The sequence below is a fragment of the Lissotriton helveticus genome, chromosome 5_1 (genome assembly GCF_964261635.1).
Source record: "Lissotriton helveticus chromosome 5_1, aLisHel1.1, whole genome shotgun sequence".
Classification (NCBI taxonomy): domain Eukaryota; kingdom Metazoa; phylum Chordata; class Amphibia; order Caudata; family Salamandridae; genus Lissotriton; species Lissotriton helveticus.
The window spans coordinates 753,964,143-753,985,140 of record NC_136065.1 but is presented as its reverse complement, the minus strand read 5'-3'; the positions used below and the strand labels follow the sequence as shown (position 1 = coordinate 753,985,140).

General features: G+C 47.5%; 1 protein-coding gene across 3 annotated transcripts in view; it reads left to right on the top strand.

Annotated features, from left to right (window-relative positions):
• The window catches only part of ZSWIM8 (zinc finger SWIM-type containing 8), a 2,353,271-nt gene that overhangs the window by 453,566 nt on the left and 1,878,707 nt on the right, over positions 1-20,998 (top strand). For all 3 annotated transcript variants that reach the window (XM_078643224.1, XM_078643226.1, XM_078643225.1), the window contains one exon: positions 9,014-9,121. In XM_078643224.1, the coding sequence (XP_078499350.1) occupies positions 9,014-9,121 (108 nt within the window). The remainder of the gene's footprint in view (positions 1-9,013; positions 9,122-20,998) is intronic.

The following is a 20,998-nucleotide window of genomic DNA, read 5'->3' as shown; positions in this document are numbered from 1 at the left end:
ATCTAGTTGAAGTACTGGACAGTGTAGCCTGTTAAATATAGGCTGCATTATTTGTCTTTAAATTCTCTCTTAAGTGTCTATGCAGGACTGCACATAGAGACAGCTTAAAAGATTATTATGATTGCTCCGGGGTCCCCGCACATGGGCGGGACTATTCTCTAGATTATGACTATAACAGAGATACCCCTACTACAGAACTGGAGTTACAGGTAAGAAACTACTCCTTCCACCCTCTTAGAGGGAGAAATATGACTGTACCAGTGCACCTGTAACCAGCTTCACAGAACCCTGGCATCACAAAAAGGATGCTGCCAGCCACAGTCACGTGTCTGCCCCCCTGCTGCTGGTCAAAACTCCGGCAGGGGAGGCTGGACAATAGGTTTCCTGTCACAGGGAGGTGTGACCACCTCCCAGACAGGCTTTAGTGTATTGGGGCTGGGTGGGTGCACTCCAATAGTGCTTTGATGTCTGCACTGGGGGCACAGTTGGTGTCCCTGTGCATAGACCAGCTCAAACCCGTTGCAGGGGCACTAAGCCCCTGGTCTGGCGTGAAACTGGACAAAGGAAATGGGTGTCGGCACCCCTCTGTCTTGACCCTCCCATTGGTGGGTCCCAGAGTTTGTCCCACCCCTTCCTTGGGTATAATGTAGGAACCCCTGACTACAGGACTTTAGATTTACCTGGGCGAAACTCTGCTACAGTATCCCAGAACTTCAGCTATCTACACTTCGTTGGATGATAGAAGAATCTCCCTTGGAGTAAAGGAGTTACTCCCCTGCAAGGCATGCACCAAAGACGCATCTGTCCTGTTTGCACCTACGCAGCTCCTGAAGGACTCCAAAGACTTTGCAACACAGGAAGTGGGTTTCCAAGCCTCTCCAAGGCCGATCCGTGCTCTCAGAAAACTTGAGATCCAAAGCCCTCGTGGGGGACCGTGCAACCCGAACCCCTGGACACCGTGCACATTTGCCACAGTATATGCTTCTTGGCTATCCCTGAGGCTGTGCTTTGGGCTACTTGTAGTCCAGACCCCGAGCAGTGATTCCACTGAAGATTACTGGCCTACATTCCACGAGTGACCCGTGGGCTGGTATTTAGTGATTCCTCTCAAGGTTCCTTCGCGATCCCTTGTCCATCGACTTGTGGGTCCCTGAGAAGGGTACTGTAACTTTCAACTGGCTTACCTGGTTGCTCCAGACATGCCCTGACTCTCCATCCTTGGGGAGTCACCAGGTCCTTGCTGGTCCACAGCAAAGCCTTTTTACTATCACCGCGTGGGTTGCGGTTGCCAAGGCTTGTTGGTCTCCGATCCGGACACTGTCCCCCCAGCACTCGACATACTTCGTGGGACAGCTCCCCAGCGGACTCTGGTTGTCGTTGACGTCTCCTGGCCCCGTGGCAGCGGAGTCGAGCTTCACCTCATCGCACCTGAAACACCCAACATTGGTGGGCATTGGTCTACTGTGCCCCTGGTCACCCTGAAGTGACCCAGACTCTGTACCCTCTGCTTTCAGGTTCTTCTCAGCGAAATTCAGGCTTGGATCACACCTGACACTTTTCCTTTCCACGGCAGCGGCACTTAGCAGCAACTCGCCATTGAAGAGATCGACGATTCCCGACACCATTTGACACCCGGTTTCCCAGGGTGAGGTAACACGAGTACTCCGGTGCTCACATGGGTGCCGGCCTTAGAACCTTTTAAGTCTAAAAGGGTTTGCTCCAAGTCCTCTCCGAAGTGTCCCTAATCTTTAAAATTCTAACCGCGACTTTCCCGTAGGACTGTACGGAGCTCGCGTCTGTGTTCTCACACTGCACGCGTTCCCGTGTCACTACCTTGGGTGGTTCCTTGGGGTCCCAGCGATTCTACGTGCTCTAGGCACTGTGTCTAGTCAAGTCGCAGTTCTTATACCATATTGTGATATTTACTTACGTTCTCTTGTGTTGATATTACTTACGTTCTCTTGTGTTGATATTGTGTATCTTGCTCTCCAATCTCAGGAAGAGGTTAGTAGAGAGTGTTTAGTAATAAATACATATATTTTATGAATACCTTGTGTGGTTCTCCTTTTATTTGGTCATTCAAGAGGTTATAATCTGTAAAACCAAGCTGCTTTACACTCATTCAAGCCTGAAGGCTGCTCCTCACAGCTACCACTAGGATAGCTTTCAAAAAGGTTGTCTTTAAACCTATCACCAATAAGGATCGTTTGGACCGGTGCAAGGTGTCCACTATAACTAGTGGACAGCATACACCAGGCCAACTTCTCACAATACCTAATGTCCCTCACAACACAATCTACTTGCCCCTCATTACATTTGTGAAGGGCTATACTTAGACTTACAAATTGCCTGTGGGTTAGGTACACCACCAAAGAGAGACCTGGATTCACCTGGTCCACCAGTGGAAGAAAGTGCCTCTTTTGCTTTGGGAATCTAAACTATGCTCAGCCCCTCTATTCAGCAGGTTTTGTTGCTTTTGATGATGAAGACATCCTTTCTTATCACCATCTCTTCTGCGCGCCTCATGAGTTAACTACAAGCGCTTTTTCTGTGCAGCCTCCCTACAACACTTTCTTTCTAGACAAATTGGGGCTGTGGACTTCAGCTTCCATGTAGGCAGAGGTGGTATCACCCTTCCCTGTCGGTCTATCATTCACCCTGCTGACATTTTATGCTCTACCACACCTCTCGGAAGAGGGCCATCAGCTTGACCATAGAGAACTTTAAGTTTCTACATTGACCATATGAGTGACCATTGTGTAGGTGGTCAATTCTTTCTAAGGTTCATTCGGACCATGAAGGCCAGCAAAAGAGTTTGCTGTTCAGGAGTATAATCATGGTCATTAAGATCTACTAAGTGCTGGCTAAGAAAGTACCCCCCATAAGGAGTGCATACTCTTTGTAGCCGGGCCAAGGCTACTATGACTGCATTGGCAATAGGGGTGCTGGTTCTGGATATTTGACAGGCTGCAATATGGGGGGTCACCTGACACATTAAAAAAACACCTTACGCTTGACAGCCAGGTCCAATGGAAGGGCCACTTTGTCTGCTTGGATCTGCAAGACTTCCTAATGTGTCTACTTCGCAGACTCTCCACCTAGAAAGTGCTACTGGGGTATCTAGCCTAAACGTAAGGCATCTGCGTGTGGAAGTATACATCAGAAGAACAGATTACTTATCTGCAGGAATGCTCGTTCTAATGAATATTGTCTAACCACAGATTTCTCACTGTCCTCTCACTTCTCTGTTCTGTGGATTTGGAGTCCAAAGCGTAATTAGGTTTGAAGTTAGATTTCTGGCCAAATTACCCGCAGTTTGTTCAGATTCAGTGTGTGGACTTACTGTAGAGCCATACGGCGCCACCTACCAGGAAGTATTGCTGAAAAAATCTCCTTGCTCAGTGTAATGCCTGGGAATATTCTAAGCGTGTGGAATGTGCGGTTAGAGTGCCTACCAGAAACGGCGTAACTGAAGGCGAGTATGTTTTTTCTTTTTTTTGAGTGGAAGTTTTATCATGCACTATTTTCTTTAATAGCTACCTTTATTCATGCTTATTGGTGTAGGGTTGTTCCTAGGAAGTGGACTACCCTCAGCTGAAAGTTGTAAGGATTATGATTGTTGCCTGAAGTGCTAGCATCTGACTAGTTCCTCTTATTCTGCTTCATGGCTGCTCCCTAATGAATTCCTAAAGCTTCACCTATCCCGACATAATATTATTTTCTCATTAGTGAATGAAATATTTTGTCCATATTCTGTAAGAGCTTTCTGGAACAGGGTTGGGTGTTACTATCAGAAAAGAAACAATGTGTCCTGAGTTGATGAGATACCCAGGACATACTGGACACATTCCTTGAATATGATCTTTCAGGGCTTCGACACAGTATCTCCTCAGAGATTATTATTTCATTCAATGATGGCCCTTAACCAGTTATCCCCATCACAGTTCCATTACTATTGTCTTGCTATTCGTTTCCTACAGTGAAAAAAGTATGTCCCTGAAATAGGTCATGCCTTATTGTTTTGCTGGATCACCTCAGCAAACAGTGAGACACACTTGGGATTGATGTAAATCACTCTTGCATCATAGGGTGAACTGATCCTCCACTATGAAGGTAAAAGCTGCTTTAGGCTCACCCCCAAGGTTTGGATGGCAGCTAAGGGGCTAAAATAAGATAGTGAATCAGTAATTAGCAGTACACAGTAAAAACTCAACGTATTACTAGCATGTATAGTTAAGAGGATTGTTAAATTCAGTAAAATAATGATGATGAGTCCTTGTTGTAATGTTCATGTAGTATATTTATTCTTGAGATTAGATAGAAGGTACAGCATTCCAGTAGGAATGTAATATGGTAAGAAACCCCTCCGGGAGCAGATAACTTCCTGCTCAGCGCAGGATATAACAAGGATCTTTAGGATCTCCTTTGACTTTTGCCCCCCGGAAACTGCCATAGGAAAACAGAAAGACATTAGTTTTAAAGCAGAAACAATCCTATATAAAGCAGACTATTAGGAAAATAACGTATTCCAGTTCTGCATACCAAGAAAACAAATTACAGTACTTTACAGGGTCAATTCGTGGCTGCAGATATTTATGTTACTGGTAGTTTAACCTCCAAATTTCCTGTTGCTCCTCTCGGACAGCCAGCACTGGAAGACCCATTCCCATCTCCTGTGCTTGCAACAGAAAAGAAGGCATGTTGTCCAAACACTGTGACCCTATCACTGAGTGCCTATGGGTGCAGCATCGGTATAGGAAATAGGGTGATTCTGTCATCAGGAGAGTTCAGAGTGCAGGAGGAGCACATAAATTGGATACCAGAACTCTTGATGGGATTGCTAAACTGGCTTAGTTAAGGTTCTTGGTGAAATGGCTGGACAAGTCTACATGTTGTCTTTGATGGTCTACGTGCAATCATTGAATGCAGATTGAGGTAATGCCTATGATGAACTGTGGCTCAGATTTTGTAGGCCTAACTTAACAATGATAACTATGAAAATATAGAGTAAAATGTCTGAATCTTTAAAGGCGACATTTGCTTTCACAATGTTTTGGTCTGACTGAATTATTGAGGAGACCATTCAACATATGATCAATGCTTCAGTTGGTGGGGGCGAGTATGGCTGATTCATGATGAAAATGAACATGGAAACTTTGGCAAGTTGTACAAATGGAAGACCAGGCAGTATTAATGTGCCACTTCAGAAGATTTTCTTTGACCATTTGTGTGGGGTGGGCTAGGCAGCAGTTGCATGTCTTCGGTCTTGGGATCCTTTGCAGGTCAGAATAGCACTGAGGACAGCTTAGCTGAGAATGGGTTGAAATAGGTCAGGTTCCCTACATGCCAGATAGTGTATCCCATTCTTCTTTCAGGTTTTTCTGGCGTAAAAAACTTTTCCTCAGCTTTTGCAGAGCTTCTTAAAAAAGTCAAAAGGTGGACTTTAGACTGAGTTGCTAGGCCAGCCTATACTAAAAATGGTGCTAAGCACGAGCTAACTGACTGCTCGTATTCAGAGTTGGCCCAAAGTCTATGAATGAAACCAATAATTCAAAATTTCATCTTCTTGTAGGTTTTTTCCGGTTTCACCAAACCACAAAATGTGTACTTTCACTCTGGTTTACTTTGCGGTAGCATCAATCTCATAATGTCCACAGTCCTCCAGAAACTGTTGTTGAGTTCTTGCTTCATCAGTCAATTAGGACACAAAATGCAAGGGACGAGTAGGCAGCCCATTTCATATGTTTAGGTGTGTAGCAGTGGCCTTGCCATTGGCCACAGTTGTTTATTCAAGCGTTGCAGATTTAAAGCTACAGGTTGGCCTAATGGAATTAGCTTGATCCCTGGAAGATGAACAGAGATGCCTACTTGTGTCATTGAAATATATGTGAATCCTAACCAGACATGTACACTTGGATTTAAAATTGCTTTATGTAGGGCAGAGAGAGGTAGCCCTGCTCAGTGGGACACACAGGGAATGGGGGACCACTAGCACCAATGAAGCTCCCTACAACCTTACTTTGAGGGAGAATTAGCTAGCCCAGTCTTCATCATGATGGTGTATGGGTACTGCACCATAGATTTTTTACTATACATTTCACTACCAGAAATACAAAGTTCTTCATTCAGATAAAAACTTTTTAAGCTATTCCTCTCTGTGCTTTTGTACCAGAGCCAGAGGGTACAAGAGGGATCTGTGCTGGGGGGTGTACCGCTGATGAAGTGCTGGAATGCCTGGGCTGTCAGTTTGGCCCAAAAGTTATGGATGTTGCAGAGCTCAGGTGACCAGCCTACGTTTTGCTCATTAGTCCGAGAAACGTGAGCATGCATCACTTAAATTTGTTGGTAGTTCTGTTCTTCTACCATAACACAATATCGGCTCTCAGTCCATCCACCCACACACCTACCTTGAGATACCTCTGCATTTTTTAGATGCACAGTCATTGCTCCAGTGAGGTCTGTCTCCAATGCATAGAAAATAATTCCGTAGTGCTTAAAAAATCCCAAACATATTCACAAAAATACCTATCCTCAAAAACTGTAAGCATTGCTCCCAGTAAACCCAGACAACCTTGTTGTAAGACCTAGATGTCTTTTGTGGTTACCATGTTACATGGATAGAGAGCGCTGAGGTGATAGAATTGGGCCTTGTGATACAGTGCAGCACCCAATCTCTTTAAATCATATCTGCAAGCTTCATTCAGCATGCCCTAGATAGTAGGAGAATGCTGCACGAAGAGCATGAAATAGGACAAAAATTGTGGATGAAATTGTTTCAAGAAAACCTTAAGACCTCCTCTTGATACTCCTGCACACCATCCTACCCTGATGCAACCCATCCCAACGTCAGGAAATCTGACTCAATCTGGAATTGTAAGTATTTGGTGATGTGGTGGTATTCACTAATATTTCCAGCTGGAACCCCCGTAGGAAAGAAAGCGAGAGGGGAGACGAGAGCAGAGAAAGACAGTTAGGTGAAGAATGGAAGGGGGCCTGAGAGGGGTGCGCCCCAACAAAGAGGACAACCGCAAGTATTACGCAAAAACAGGGCCCCTGCACTTCAAATTACTCCTTCTCCAAAGGAGCGTCATACCCCAAGTCCGACAGTACACCAACAGACTCCACCGACCCTATAATCGATACAGCGGCCCTTCCAAGCTGCCTGTTACTGCCAATTGTTCATGTAGGTTGACCTGAGTCCGATCGGCCCCCGGTCCTTGACTTGTGGTGGACAAAGCTGGCTCCGGAGGATAGAGTGTGGGTGGGGGGGGGGGCAGTTGAGGTGCAGCTCGCCGCTAGGACCCAGGCAAGTCTCGCAGTACTAGTGTCCTGCCCTAGGCCAGCGCAGCTCGGTGAAGGTCAAGGTCACAGGCTCCCACAGGACACGTCTCTTAGATGGTTACAGGCCTCAGCATGCTGGCCTCGGTTGAGTGGTACTCATCTCCCCCCCCCCCCCCCCCCCCCCCACACACACACACACAGCACTATGTGGGGGGGGATAGGGGCACCCCTGGCATCGGCAACACACCCATCAAGGGGTCTCGGCTCAACTGTTAAAAGTCCACTGAGCCCCACGACACGCAGGATGGCTATGAGCAAAGAAGGGGGAGGGGGGAGAATTAGCAAGATCAGACCCCGGGGAAGCTCGCCGCCCCTCAGTCACTCGCGAGGCCTAGGCTCGATCCGAGCTTCGGGCCAGTGCCATGCGTGCGATCCTGCGTGAGGAATGGCCCACCCCACATCGCCAGCAGGCCCCCTGGAGGGCTTCAATTACATTCAGGCTACATTAGCTAGAGAGGCAGGGTCCCACACCCCCCACAGATAAAGGGGGAATGGGGGGGTGGGGGGGGGCAAGAAGCAGCCGGGCAGGCAACGCAGGGGATGCTTGTTCCCCGCTGCTCTGGTCCAGCCTCCAAAGTCGTGCAGCCAACCACATTGCAACTAGTAGAGTCCGGCGAACACCAAGTCCACAGATCACACTTCTCAGATGGCGACAGACCTCGGGAGATAATGGGTGCAGACAATGGTTGCGCGGTGCTCCCCTCCTAGTCTGCTTTGCCACGGCCTAGGTCAGACCTGACTTCTGGGTCGGCACGAGGCGCACTGCACTATGCGCTGTAGGATGGGGGGCACATCCAAATGTGTCAGAGGGCCTCGGCTCACTGGCCTGCAACCCACCAAGCCCCACGATGCAAGAAGAGGCCGGGAAGACCGCAAACTCAGGACCCAGGACAGTAACCACCCCCTCAGTTACCTGCGTACTACGGACTAGGCCCGAGCTGATCCTCGGGCCAGTGCGAGGCGCGTCATTGATGAACAACTCTGATGTGCAGCTGTATGAAAATGTCAACAATATTTAATCTCTGTGCTGGTGAGAGCAGATATTACTGTATTTTCTAAAGCAGCAGAAATGTTGTGCCAAAATCACTGAAATAAAGATGTAGAAAAACCTTATGAGGAGGGTTTAAAGTCCTGTGTCCTTGCTCTTGGACTAGTCTAAAGCCAGCCCCAACAGGTTCTTTACATTGATGATTTCAGCATATCGTTTCCCGAATGGGTACTAACGCACACTGTCCTGAACTCAAAGCCTACATTTTTTTGATTCAGGTATGCGAATCGCCCGTTGACTGAGCTCTGAACCATTTATCTTGAATTGCTTCATCTTGCTTGGAGCTTCCGTCAGTACTGTTGGCATTTTATTTAATTAACAGTTCGTGCTCTGTAGTAGCTACTAGGCAACATGTCATGGTATAATATAAAAACGTAAATATAATTCTACTGAATATTCAAATGTCTTTTAATAAACATCTTCTGTAAAATACATGTGATGTGGGAGGTCTTGTGTTACCACTTGTTTAATAATTTTTTTCTCACATTGTATTTGTCTTAAGCTTTTGAAGGTTTGTGCGAAAAAAACATTAAAAGCAATTATGGTTTGTACTTGTATTTTACTTTCTGTTTATTTTTTTTTACTACAATGTTTTATTGTTTCTTTTTTTACCTGACCTCAAAGGCGTCTGCAGTGTGCCTGCGAGCACCAGTTTCTGAGTCCTTGTCTCGACTGCAGAGGGATCAATTGCAAAAGTTTGCACAGTACCTTATCAGCGAACTACCTCAGCAGGTAGGTCAACCAAGAAATCTGCTAGCCTGTGGGGTCTTAACACCGGTGTTGCTATGCCTTAATGTCGCATGATTGAATATTTCCAAGATCATATAAGAGTTTGTGTGCTGAATTTTTTTGAACTGTAATTAACATTTCGTGATAAACATCCATGCAATAGTAGCTTTTGTACGTATTTGACCTAGGATGTTACATGTTGTGTTTTTTTTGCTCTTGGTGAAATTGTTTTAGGGCGCTAATAGGAGATGACACTTGGCTTGTAATTTGAAACAAACCTGATAGCAGTAATTTGAGTGAACAAGTCTATGTTCAGTATATACATTAGTTATTGGAACTTTTAAGCTCTAATAACTTCGTGGATGTTATGGAGCTCGCAGCTGTGCCCTCTAGGGATGGACACATAGAACCCACCTATAGAGGAAAGGGCTCAGCCTATACCATCGACTATATTTTTATCACCGCTTATTTAGAAAACTGTGTGCTAAAGGCGGAGGTAATTCCCACACTTCAGGGGGACCACCATTCGATCAATCTGACCCTGAGTCTCACGCCTAGACCAATTTATGATAATGTCCAGGGTGCCAGCGATCTGACTCCTACTACTGACAACCTCAGAGTGGTTTGGCGTGGCATAGATAATAAAGTGGTATTCGAAAGGATGGTAAGATCTTACCCTGAGTTGATTAATACCTGTTTGACGTTTAGAGATCGTAACTTGGAGGTAGTCGGCGCTTTTTCAGAGCTCTGCAATTGCATTAAATCCTTGTTGTCCAAGCCCAATAAGAAAACTAACTCAGACCCAGGTTGGTTTAATGCTGATTGTTCCTCAGCTAATAGAGCCCCGCGAAGGGCGCTTGCTAATAAACCTAGAGACAACTCTCTGGCTAAATCACTTAGGCTGAGTTATAAGAGAGTTATCACAATTAGAAAGGAGGAGATCATAAAAGAGCATTGGATAACCTCACTAGGGCAAACACTTTAAAAAATGGCAAGGACTTTTGGCAGGTTGTTAAATACATGAGGTCCCTGGGAAACCCTATGTCATCAATTAGTTGTAATATCGCCAGTGAGTCCTGGGAGGCCCATTTTAGTAAGATTTTATTTATTTATTTTAAAAGTTTTATATAGCGCTGGCTAGACCCGGAGGTATCCGAGCGCTTTACATGAGCATCGGATCATAGTTACAGGTTACATATGCCGCCTCGGATCCTCCCTCTTATTAAGGGTAATACGCCAATTACTAGGATCTCGATCGACTTAGTGGAGGTAGAGGAGGCCATTGAACAGAGCCTGGGATGTAAAGTCCCCGGGCCTGACGGTCTGCCTACTGACCTTATTAAAAGCTACCCTGATTTTTGGGCACCACTACTGTTAAATGTTTTTAATAATTGAATCAATTCCCCTATACCCCATACTTGGTCCTCCAGCATTATAGTGCCAATTTTTAAGAAGGGGTACCGCTCAAACCCGAGTTGCTACAGGCCGATCTCCCTAATCGACAATACTTTAAAACATTTTGGGAGGGTACTGTATAACAAGATTAAGTCATGGGTCGAAGAATGTCAGATTTTACATCCGTGTCAGTTGGGGTTCAGGAGTAATATCGGCACTGTGGAACAATGCCTCAACTTGATCATCAGTAAATATAACATAGCTAAGAAAACACCTGTATATCTGGCATTCATGGACCTTACGTCGGCCTTTGACTTTAACAGCTCTTGGCTGTGGACAACCCTTTAAAATTATGGTTTGGAAGAGTCCCTTGTCTCTTTTTTAGCTTATTTGCACAAAGACCTACACGCAAGGGTGCGTATTAGCAAGGACGGGGAGATCTCCAAAGCTATTTATGTTGGCAGGGGGGGTCAGGCAGGGGTGTATCCTGGCCCCCCTCCTATTTATTGTATACATCAATGATTTAAATAAGTCTTTGGCAACATTAATTCAGGATGTCCCACTCATTAACGGTAACAATCTCCCTGCATTTTTAAATGCCGATGATGGGGCGTACCCCAAAAGCTTTCCGCATCTTGGTCCATGGCTTTGTAGAGTTTATGGCAGCCCTGGATCTATGCACCAATTAAAAAAAATATTTTTTAATGTTGTGTGGGTCCAAGAAGTATTCCAAATCATCAATAGTTTTAAACTCTAACTGTTTACAGAGCACTCGCACTTTCCCATACCTTGGCTTGGTATTTGCATCAAATGGGTTATGGACTGACCATTTGGACTACTGTAGGAGGAAGTTCACTAATTCAATTAATACTATTCTAGGGCTTCCTAAGCCGAGGAATGTTGAGGTGGTGTCTTCAACTGTTGAGATCTTCAGACTCCAATGTATACCAGTTGCAACTTATGGCGCTGAAGTCTGGGGGCATACTAACAGTGCTAGCATCCAGGGTGAAGAAAACAGATTCTGTTGAAAAATCCTGGGTGCACCCATCTCATCATCCAAATACGCTAGTCACTGTGAACATACATTGAAGACTATATTAGGGCCCGCCCAACCCTATTTTGGTTGAGAATTTGGAATAATCCAGCGGCTCAATTAATAAGAGAGATAATCACTGATTGTTTGAAATGTGACAGGGGGATGGACATACCATGGTTGTCTGCGGTTCACAAAAGTTTAGTTAGTGTGAACCTAGAATCTGTATTTTTAAACCCCTTAGACATTGGCTCTGTTAGTAGCAAATCCCTCCAAAGGACTCTCTATGCATCGTACAAAAGTGCTAGATTCGTGATAGAACGTAAAAAAACTTCATTGGCCAAATACATGCATATTGAGAATGTCACTCCCGCAGTCTCTAGTTACTTGTTAAAACCAATTGGCCGCTTGGAAAGGGGCCTACTCTTCCGGTTGACGACTGATACTATGAAGTTTATGTTATCATTCCCCATGGGTTTTACCTCTAACCTTGACCTTCTACCCTGTCCATGCAATAATCAACACAAACAATCAATGCTACACTTTTTATTTTTCTGTTCTTATTATTTAATTCTCACCAAAAGGTTTCTGATTCCTTATTTTAAAGCTTTACCTGTAATTGATTATAAGGCAGCCTACGGGATGGTCATTGCTCTAAAGGATGATGAATTGATCTTTCGGGTTGGTTCCTTCTTGAAGGCGGCAGTGCGCACCCGTAACTCTATGCGCACCTGCTGAATTGTACCTGTATTGTTGCATGTTGTTAATAATTGTTTTCCTATGTGATCTTGCACTGTATTACTGGAGGCCCAATTTTATTATGATGAATGTTTTAACGAATGTTTTGTTTTTGTACTTTTATGGATATGTACTTTTATCCGAATAAAGTTAATATTGATTGATTGATTGAGTATATACATTAGTGCCAATACGTTCTCACATCAACCCTTCTTCTGATCGTACTATAGTTACCAAATCTACCTGTTTTTAAGCCCATCCAGCAAACTCCACTCATACATGATTTTACGTGCTCCCTCATGGATTACCATAAATTGGCTGTATTGTTTGCAGTATTTATTCTTTTAAACATAAGACACATTAACACCAGTTAGGGTGGCCACCTTGCTCCTTGGCATCACGGATTCTGTTTCCAGTCTGTTTATAAAACTACAAATCAGTATTATTGTGTGTGTTTTATTAGTTCAACGAAAGGAAACCAAAGTATACAACACTCAGAATGCATTAGGTTGTTACCTGAAAGCCATGGGCTGGGAATATTATCTGTGATGACATGTAGCGGGACGGCCTCCACTTTTTCAATTTTTTTTTTACAAATCTTTTTATTAACAAATAACAAACCAAAAAAATCAGGCGACATTGTTCAGTTACAAAGTTGCCAAGTGTATAAATCCATACTTCGAACAATACATACAGGATGATAATCAAGGGATCATGGGGACTCCTGCACCTCCTCTTCTTCCAGTGTGTTAGGGGGCGAACAAATGTCACCACGATAGCAGTTTCAGTTTGCCCAGATCTTACCCCACTCTTGGGGACAACCTCTAGAAATGTAGACCAACCTCTCCCTGAACATGCACCAGTCCATATCGTCTGCCCATTTCCCAATCCGGGGTGGCTGTCCCGCTCCCCACAGCTGGGCAATGTTGCGCTTGGCAACCATACATGCTAACATTACCCACTGCCGCTTGTATGCACACAGATCTGTGGGTTCCCAGACATTTAAAATACATCGACGAGCCTCTGGCCTTATATCTACACCCAGAACATCGCGCAATGTGTCATGGATCTCTGCCCAATAGGCCTGTATCTCCCTACAGTGCCACAGTATATGCATAAATGTGCCAGGTTCCCCCCACCCCCTGCGACATTACCCACTCTCCGACCTACCCATTAAGACCAGAAGGGGCCCAGTGACATACGATCTATGAAGGATCTTTAACTGCACCAATCTGAGCCTGCCCTCCACTTGTTAATTGCTCTTTTTGATCCAGCAGATGATAAACATACATCCACTGTAATCATTTTTGCAAATAATATGTAAAGCAGCTAAATTGCACATAGCATGATAAAGGAGCACTGCCGTCTTGGTTAAAATACTTTTAGCAAAAACATGAAGTGGCATATATTTTTGGAAACCGCGTGTTAAACCTGAAGGTAAAGCAGAAAAGCAGCTAACAACCATACACATGATGTGATTGCAGCGTGGGATGTTCAGGATGAGTCTGACGGAGGCGCTGTGGACGGTCTGCAGTTTTCTTTTAGTTTCTGGGTGGTGCCTGCATAGAGTGTGTTGCCATAGTTGAGTCTGCTGCTGAACAGCGTATGGGTGACGGTTTTCCTGGACTCGGTGGGCATCCATTTGAAGATCTTACTAGGAGACAGAACATGTGGAAGCAGGAGCTCAAAACTGCGTTGATTTGGCGGTTCATTGAGAGCGAGGGGTCCAGGATGATGCAGATGTTTTGTGTGTGGTCCTTGGGTGTGGGGGGGACCCAGGATGAAGACTTTGGTCTTGTCTGAGTTAAGCTTAAGGCAGCTGCCCTTCATCCAGGTTGCAACTGCCTTCATCCTGTTGTGGAAGTTGCTCTTGGTGGCTGCAAGTTCATCTGTGAGTGAGAGAATCAGTTTGGTGTCGTTGGCATAAGAGAATATGTTGAGTCCATGACTTCTGACGATGGCTGCAAGCGGGGCCAAGTAGATGTTGAAAGGGTGGGGCTCAGGGAGCATCCCTGAAGCACTCCGCAGCTGATCTCTGTGGGTTCTGAGTTGAACGGTGGGAGTCTGACTCTGCGTTCAGCCGGTGTGGAACAAGCGGGTCCGTTCTATGGCTTTGTCGTCAATACTGGTGTCGTGGGGGGGGCGTGGCTAGCCAACAGCCAAGATGGCCGCACTCTGAGAGAGCTCTGTGACTAACGAGCCTTCCTCGCAACATCCGAACATTTATCCGCCTTTTCAACAGTAGCCAAATAGCATGACCTGGAGCGTCCAATCCCCCGGTACACTCGGCTGTAATCCGGATCTCTCGGCGACCTTTCCCTGTGGAGCGGCACCGTGTTGAACATTGCGGCCTGGTTTGGCGCCTAAGACCGGGGGCTCGAGTGCGAGACACTCCCGGTAACGTCCCACCACATCAGCGACTGTCACCCTCGCTGTGTAAACAACGCCCCCAGGGCAACAAACAAACGTACCTCTGATCCGGCAGCCCACTGAGAACTCTACCCTGGTGTAGCCTTCACCCACGCACGCTCCAGACCACGCCAGGCGGGCGCCTACAGGTACCAGCGCAGCCTCTGCGGCGGCAGGGGAACGTAGCGAAGACAGGCCTAAAGTGGACAGACCGGAGGGTGTTCCAGCAGCCCCTTGTCTCGCTCTCCCTGCGCCCGGGATCCAGCGTGGTGATCAGCCGCCATAACAGCCCCGTCGCGGGGACCTTCCGCAGCGGAGACACACTGCCTGGAGCCGTCCCACCTACATTCCTACACTCACCAACCACCAACGCCGGCGTCGTCTAGCCCTCCGATACTTCCCCTGAGGCACCGCACAGGCTGGAGCGTTGCGTCCCGCTTTGGCGCCAAACGCCGGGGACTCGATTGTAAGACAGTCCCAGCAGCAATCCAGCACCGCAACGGCAGCAAGTAAACTACACCCAGGATAGTAGGCGACGGTGCCTCGCATTGGGCAGCCAGCCGAGAACCCATCCAGGCGGTGCCCCCACTTGACCACACTCCAGGACCTGCAGAGAGGACCCGGAGGGGGTCGGTGCAACATCGGCAAGAGTGGGACAACGCACCAGGGGAAGGGAAGAACGCACGGCACCGGTCAGAAGATACACACCTGCAACTGTACCGTAAGCCGCTACCAGCACCCTCTCGTCGCGTTCTCCATGTGGCTGTGACGCGGCGGTAACTTTACCTGGTGGACAAAAAATCACCGCAGCAGACCTACTCAGAGACTGCAGGAAGCAGGGACAGGGAGCAGGGACACACGCATTGCGACTATCCCACGTAGCGCCCCCGGCCATAGAAGAGGTGGAGGAACGCTAGTGGTGTACAACGTGATAATCACTCTGACCAACATCTAAACCGTGATGAACGGCAGGGGTACAAGAGGCCAGCAGGCCCCGAAACTGGACAAATACGCATACCAGAAGGCCCCGACGGACAATGCGAAGGGAGATACTCCCCGAACTTCGCCCCAGCCAACAAGGGAAACAAATACAGCGGACGAAGTTACCCTTCATGATGTCTTGGCGGCCCTGAACACGATGCAGTCCTCAATGGGCACAATCACAACGGAGCTATCCTTGATCAGAGCGGATTTTGTAAAAATGTCCGACCGAATGGTGGAGGTCGAAAAAACGACTACCGACTTAGTGGGGCACACGTCTGACTTGCAGCGTAAAGTCCAAAAACTTGAGGAAGACAACCACATGCTTAAGACGAAGCTGGACGATCAAGAAGGTCGATCGAGACGTAACAATATACGCCTGATTGGCGTACCGGAGTCCGAACGTGGCCCTGCCCTAGACCTCTACGTTGAAGACCTCATCTACAAACAACTGAAACCCAAAGGCCTATCGAACTATTTCTCAGTTGAACGCGCCCACCGGGTCCCGGGAGGGCAGCCAAAACCCGGGGCGCCACCTCGTCCCATATTGGCCCGCATTTTCAACTTTAGGGATCGGGATGCCATCTTCCAAGCAGCACGCACTCGCCCTCCAATTAAAATTGACAACACCGAAATCCACTTCTATCCAGACTACACAGCGGCCGTAGCCCAACAGCGACGAGGATTCACAGAGGTTAAAAGAGAACTGCGAGCTCGGGAGCTCAAGTATTCTATGATCTTTCCAGCAAAACTACGAGTGGAATCTGAAGGCAAAACTTGGTTCTTTGGCTCACCGCAAGCGACTCAGGAGTGGCTGGAGGGCTGGAGGACGGCAAAAGGGTGTAGGAATCGAGATGTGCAACGGAACCGCGGAGAAAGAAGCCCCCAACTAACAGGAGACACAGAATAAGTCTTATATGACACACGATGGACATCGATACTAACAGTCACCCCGGTGTAGCTGACCTCTTAGAATAAGTAAGTTACTTACTCCTTTTACAAAGGAGAGAATCCTAATAGCACGCGGGGAGAAGATGCAACGGATGGCCGCAGAGCGTGACTGTCCAAATGGGGTGACATTCCGATCACGCACGAACAGATCCATGCAGGTAGGACGTTTGACTACAACGGGCACTGCATGTTCACTCTCGGAGGGGAGGGCTCAACAACGGACACAGAAGTCTCACCCCCAAGAACTATTTTCTTTAGTTGGGAATACAAGCACTCTGCTCAGTTGGGGGGGTGGAAGGTTTATTGTCCACCGGGCAGGGAGGCAGGGAGGGGGGTTTGGGATTTCAATGTTATGAGTTTACTATGTTTTAGTTTTTGTTTCCTGTTTCTAACCTGGTTGGCGTTTCCACAGCACACACCGCTACCACCTTGGGCCCATACCACACCCTTGGACACATGGCCTACACTGGAGCGACCGTACGAGAACATCCAAACACGGTCCATACGACCTGACACACATCACATCAGCAAACCAAAGCAAACCCTGGAAGGCACTATGGGCTTAGATACGCACCAGTCCTCGACACATGGGCAGATCCAAAAGGCAATAATACATTTCCTGTCCAGAGACTATGGCTGAACATGACAGTTCGACACTTGATCCCCAATTACAACCCTTGATATCCCCCCTGCTAACGGTCATTTCGTGGAACGTTAATGGGTTGGGCCATAAAATTAAACGAGGACTTGTCCTACAATATCTAAAGAGGAAACCACCCACCCTGGCGTTGTTACAAGAAACACACCTAGTAGGCACATCAAACCAGGCACTTAATCGCTGGGGCTTCAAGATAATCGCACACGCGGAGTTCTCCACCGGCTCCCGCGGAGTGGGTATCCTCATCCAAAAAAGCGCTCCCCTAGTGATCAAACACACCTGGGTGAATGACAGAGGGCGGTTTGCGGCGGTCAACTGCCAATGGGAGGGAAGGCCTTACAATATACTATCGGTCTACATTCCACCAGCACTACACCAAGAGACTTTCCAGGACCTGGGTAAGCTACTGATCGAACTCCCAGAAGGGGAATTCATAATTGACGGCGATTTCAACACAGTATTGAATACCTCTGTAGACCGGCAACCCCCGCGGGATACTACAAGACCTGCCCACATATTTAAAGATTTCCTGGAAGCACTGGGGCTGGTGGATATATGGAGAATTAAACACCCTCATGAACGCCAATACACATTTCATTCGGGAGCCCATAATAGTTCCTCCAGAATAGATTACATGCTGACACAAGCGATGCCCCCAGAAAAGATTACAGTAAATGAACACCTCCCCCGGGGGATATCGAATCATTCCCCGATACAACTCACCTACACGGCACTACCCACCCGGCGCCGAAGAGTCTTCCCGATCTACCCAGGGTATCTCAAAAATAGACAGATTTTGAACACACTGATAACCTCTACCACACAATACTTTGACGAAAACTTACACTCAGTAGACTCACCATCAGTCCTCTGGGAGGCGTATAAGGCGGTGATTAGGGGCCAAGCTATCTCCACCATTACTAAGCACAAAAAAGACCAAAGGGCGAACATTGAGGCACTAGAAACAGCTGTCCAAACTGCGGAGTTGGCCCACGCATCAGACAACTCTGAAGAAACGACACGCACCCTAGCACTGGCCTCTCAGGAATACAGGGCATACGCAGAGGATATGACCAGAACGAGACTGACTGACACAATGCACAGGGTCTATGAATTGGGGAACAAAACAGGGAAAATGCTTGCCTGGCTTGAGCGAAAGGAAAGGGCGAATAGATGGATCGCTACACTAGAACTCCCAGACGGCACACATACGACATCTCCCACACGCATAGTAGAAGAACTGGCCACTTACTACGTGACGGTATATACTGCGCGCGGAGGGGTAACAGAGAAAGCTAGCATGGTGTAGGAGAGTAGGGTCTGCTATCCTATGGTCACCCCAAATTTTTGCTTTTTGCTTCACTGGTTTTAGACTACTGAGGCTGTGGGCCTGCTAATCAGACCCCCAGCCTGCTGTTCTCTCTCTAAATTATTAATACATGTGCTATAGGTACATAACACAATTGGAAATGGACTCCTTGTCAGCCCCTGTACCATGCACTATAGGTGCTCAGGGCATAGGTGCCACCAAGGCCTACCAGGGGCTGAAGCATATCTTTTGCCACCCCTGGCTGGTTCTTAAATTGACACAACTGGCTGATCACTCAGCTGGGGCAAGGTGGTGTAATCACCCCTTGCTTAGATATAGTATACCTATATCTAAACCTATATCTGGACACATATAAACCTGTGAGCCACTCTTATGGAAGGCCTTATCAATCCTGGAGGCAGAGTGCGTGGTTTAATGTGAGATGGAGCTCTAGCATGAGCTGAGCCTGTCTGCAGCCGTCGGGAACAAATCCCTAAGCTGTTTCAGGATAATGCCATACCATATACTATTAAGTGCATTATAATCCTCGCGGTTATTATTTATTTATTATTTTATTTAACGACTTGTAGAGCGCCTGGTGACCCGAAGGCATCCCCGCGCTGTGATGATTTTGATATCCAGATGAGATGGAGGAAAAAAGGGGGGGACGTTATTTAGGGAATAGGAGTGTTTTCAATTTTTTTCTGAAAATCAGATAGCTGGGTTCCAGTGTGAGGGTGCGGGGGAGTGAGTTCCATCTGGTGGAAGCTTTCACAGAGAAGCGTCGGCCTCCAGTGCGTGTCCTTTTAAATTTGGGGATGTTGGCTAGATGTTCATTCTCGGACCGCAGGGATCTGGGAGCTTTATAAGGAGTTACCAGGTCGCTGAGGATCGGGGGGGCAGCTCAGTTAATCAGTTTGTATGCTGTGCACATGGCTTTGAATTCCACCCTTTGACGCACCGGGAGCCAGTGCAGGGCCTTGATGGCAGGTTTAGCTGACACTCTGGAGGGAAGGTTCATGAGTAGTCGGGCTGCTGCGTTCTGTGTTCGTTGCATTTTAGCCAAGGTGGCCTCTGGGGCTCCCAGGTAAACCATGTTACTGTAGTCCAACCGTGACAGTATTAGCCCTTGGACTAGGAGTTTTCTGGAGGCGGGCGGGAGTAAGGGAAGAATCTTGCGGGTGGTGCGCATAAGCCCAAAACAGGTTCCTGCAGTTTTGGCTGCTTGCGTTTTCATTGAAAGCTCAGGTTCTAGCCAGACTCCTAGGGTCTTGATTTCTTTTTTCGGGGTGGGAATTTCCCCGAACACGTCTGGCCAGACCGATGGGGGGATGGTCACCCATTGCTTTCCCATGAGCATCACTTCGGTCTTCGACCCGTTTAATTTGAGTGATGATTCACACATCCAGCCGTGAATTTCCGTAAGGCAATTTGCCAAGTTGTCTGGGTGGTCGTCTAGTAGGGATAGGGAGACGACCAGCTGTGTGTCATCCGCGTAACTCACTATTTTAATGCCGAAGGGTGTCACCACGTCTTCAAGAGGGGCCATGTAAGCATTAAAAAGCGTAGGGCTTAGAGATGATCCCTGGGGGACCCCGCTCGTGAGGGGGAGGGTGGACGAGTGGTGATTGCTGTCCCATACCTGGAACGTGCGCCCGGCAAGGAAGGACTCTATCCACCTGAGCGCCATCCCGGTGAGCCCTGCTGCCGCCAGCCGCTGGAGAAGGACACGATGGTTGACTGTGTCGAAGGCTGCACTAAGATCCAGGAGGATCACTGCCACTGACCCTCCTGAATCCAAAATGCGCCTTGCTTCCTCGATAACGGCCAGAAGGGCGGTATCAGTGCCATGACCCGGGCGAAACCCAGTTTGGGATTGCCGTAAGATGTTATTTATATAGCAACTTTGGTTTGGCTTTATCAAAACATGTCGTGTAAGGTGTCATACGATTTGGAATACTATCCCCTCGCCAGTTCTGGCGACGGGGATAGCATTCCACCCCTCTAAAGGGGTAAGACATGTTACTTTACTTAAATGCGGTTAATTTCTAAAAGGGCCTCAGATCCACAAAATGGATGCTTCTGCCACATACACAGGTCTGACCCCCTGCAGCTGACCGAAACTCAGCCAAGGGGGCCTGGACAAAGGGTTTCCTGTCGCAGGGCGGTGTTACAACCCCCCAGACAGGAGATAGTGGATTGTAGCAGGGAGGTTTGAAAGAAACCAGACACTGCATGGGGAGCACAAGGCTGCCCCTTGCATAATCCGGCCAAACCGGTTCTGGGGCACTCCAGCCCCCGTCCCAGCGCGGCCAGGATCAAAGGAAGGGGGTGTATCCACCCACTTCCTGGGTCCCACCTATAGGAGGGGACCTAGCAGGTAATCCAGCCCCCCAGATTCGAATA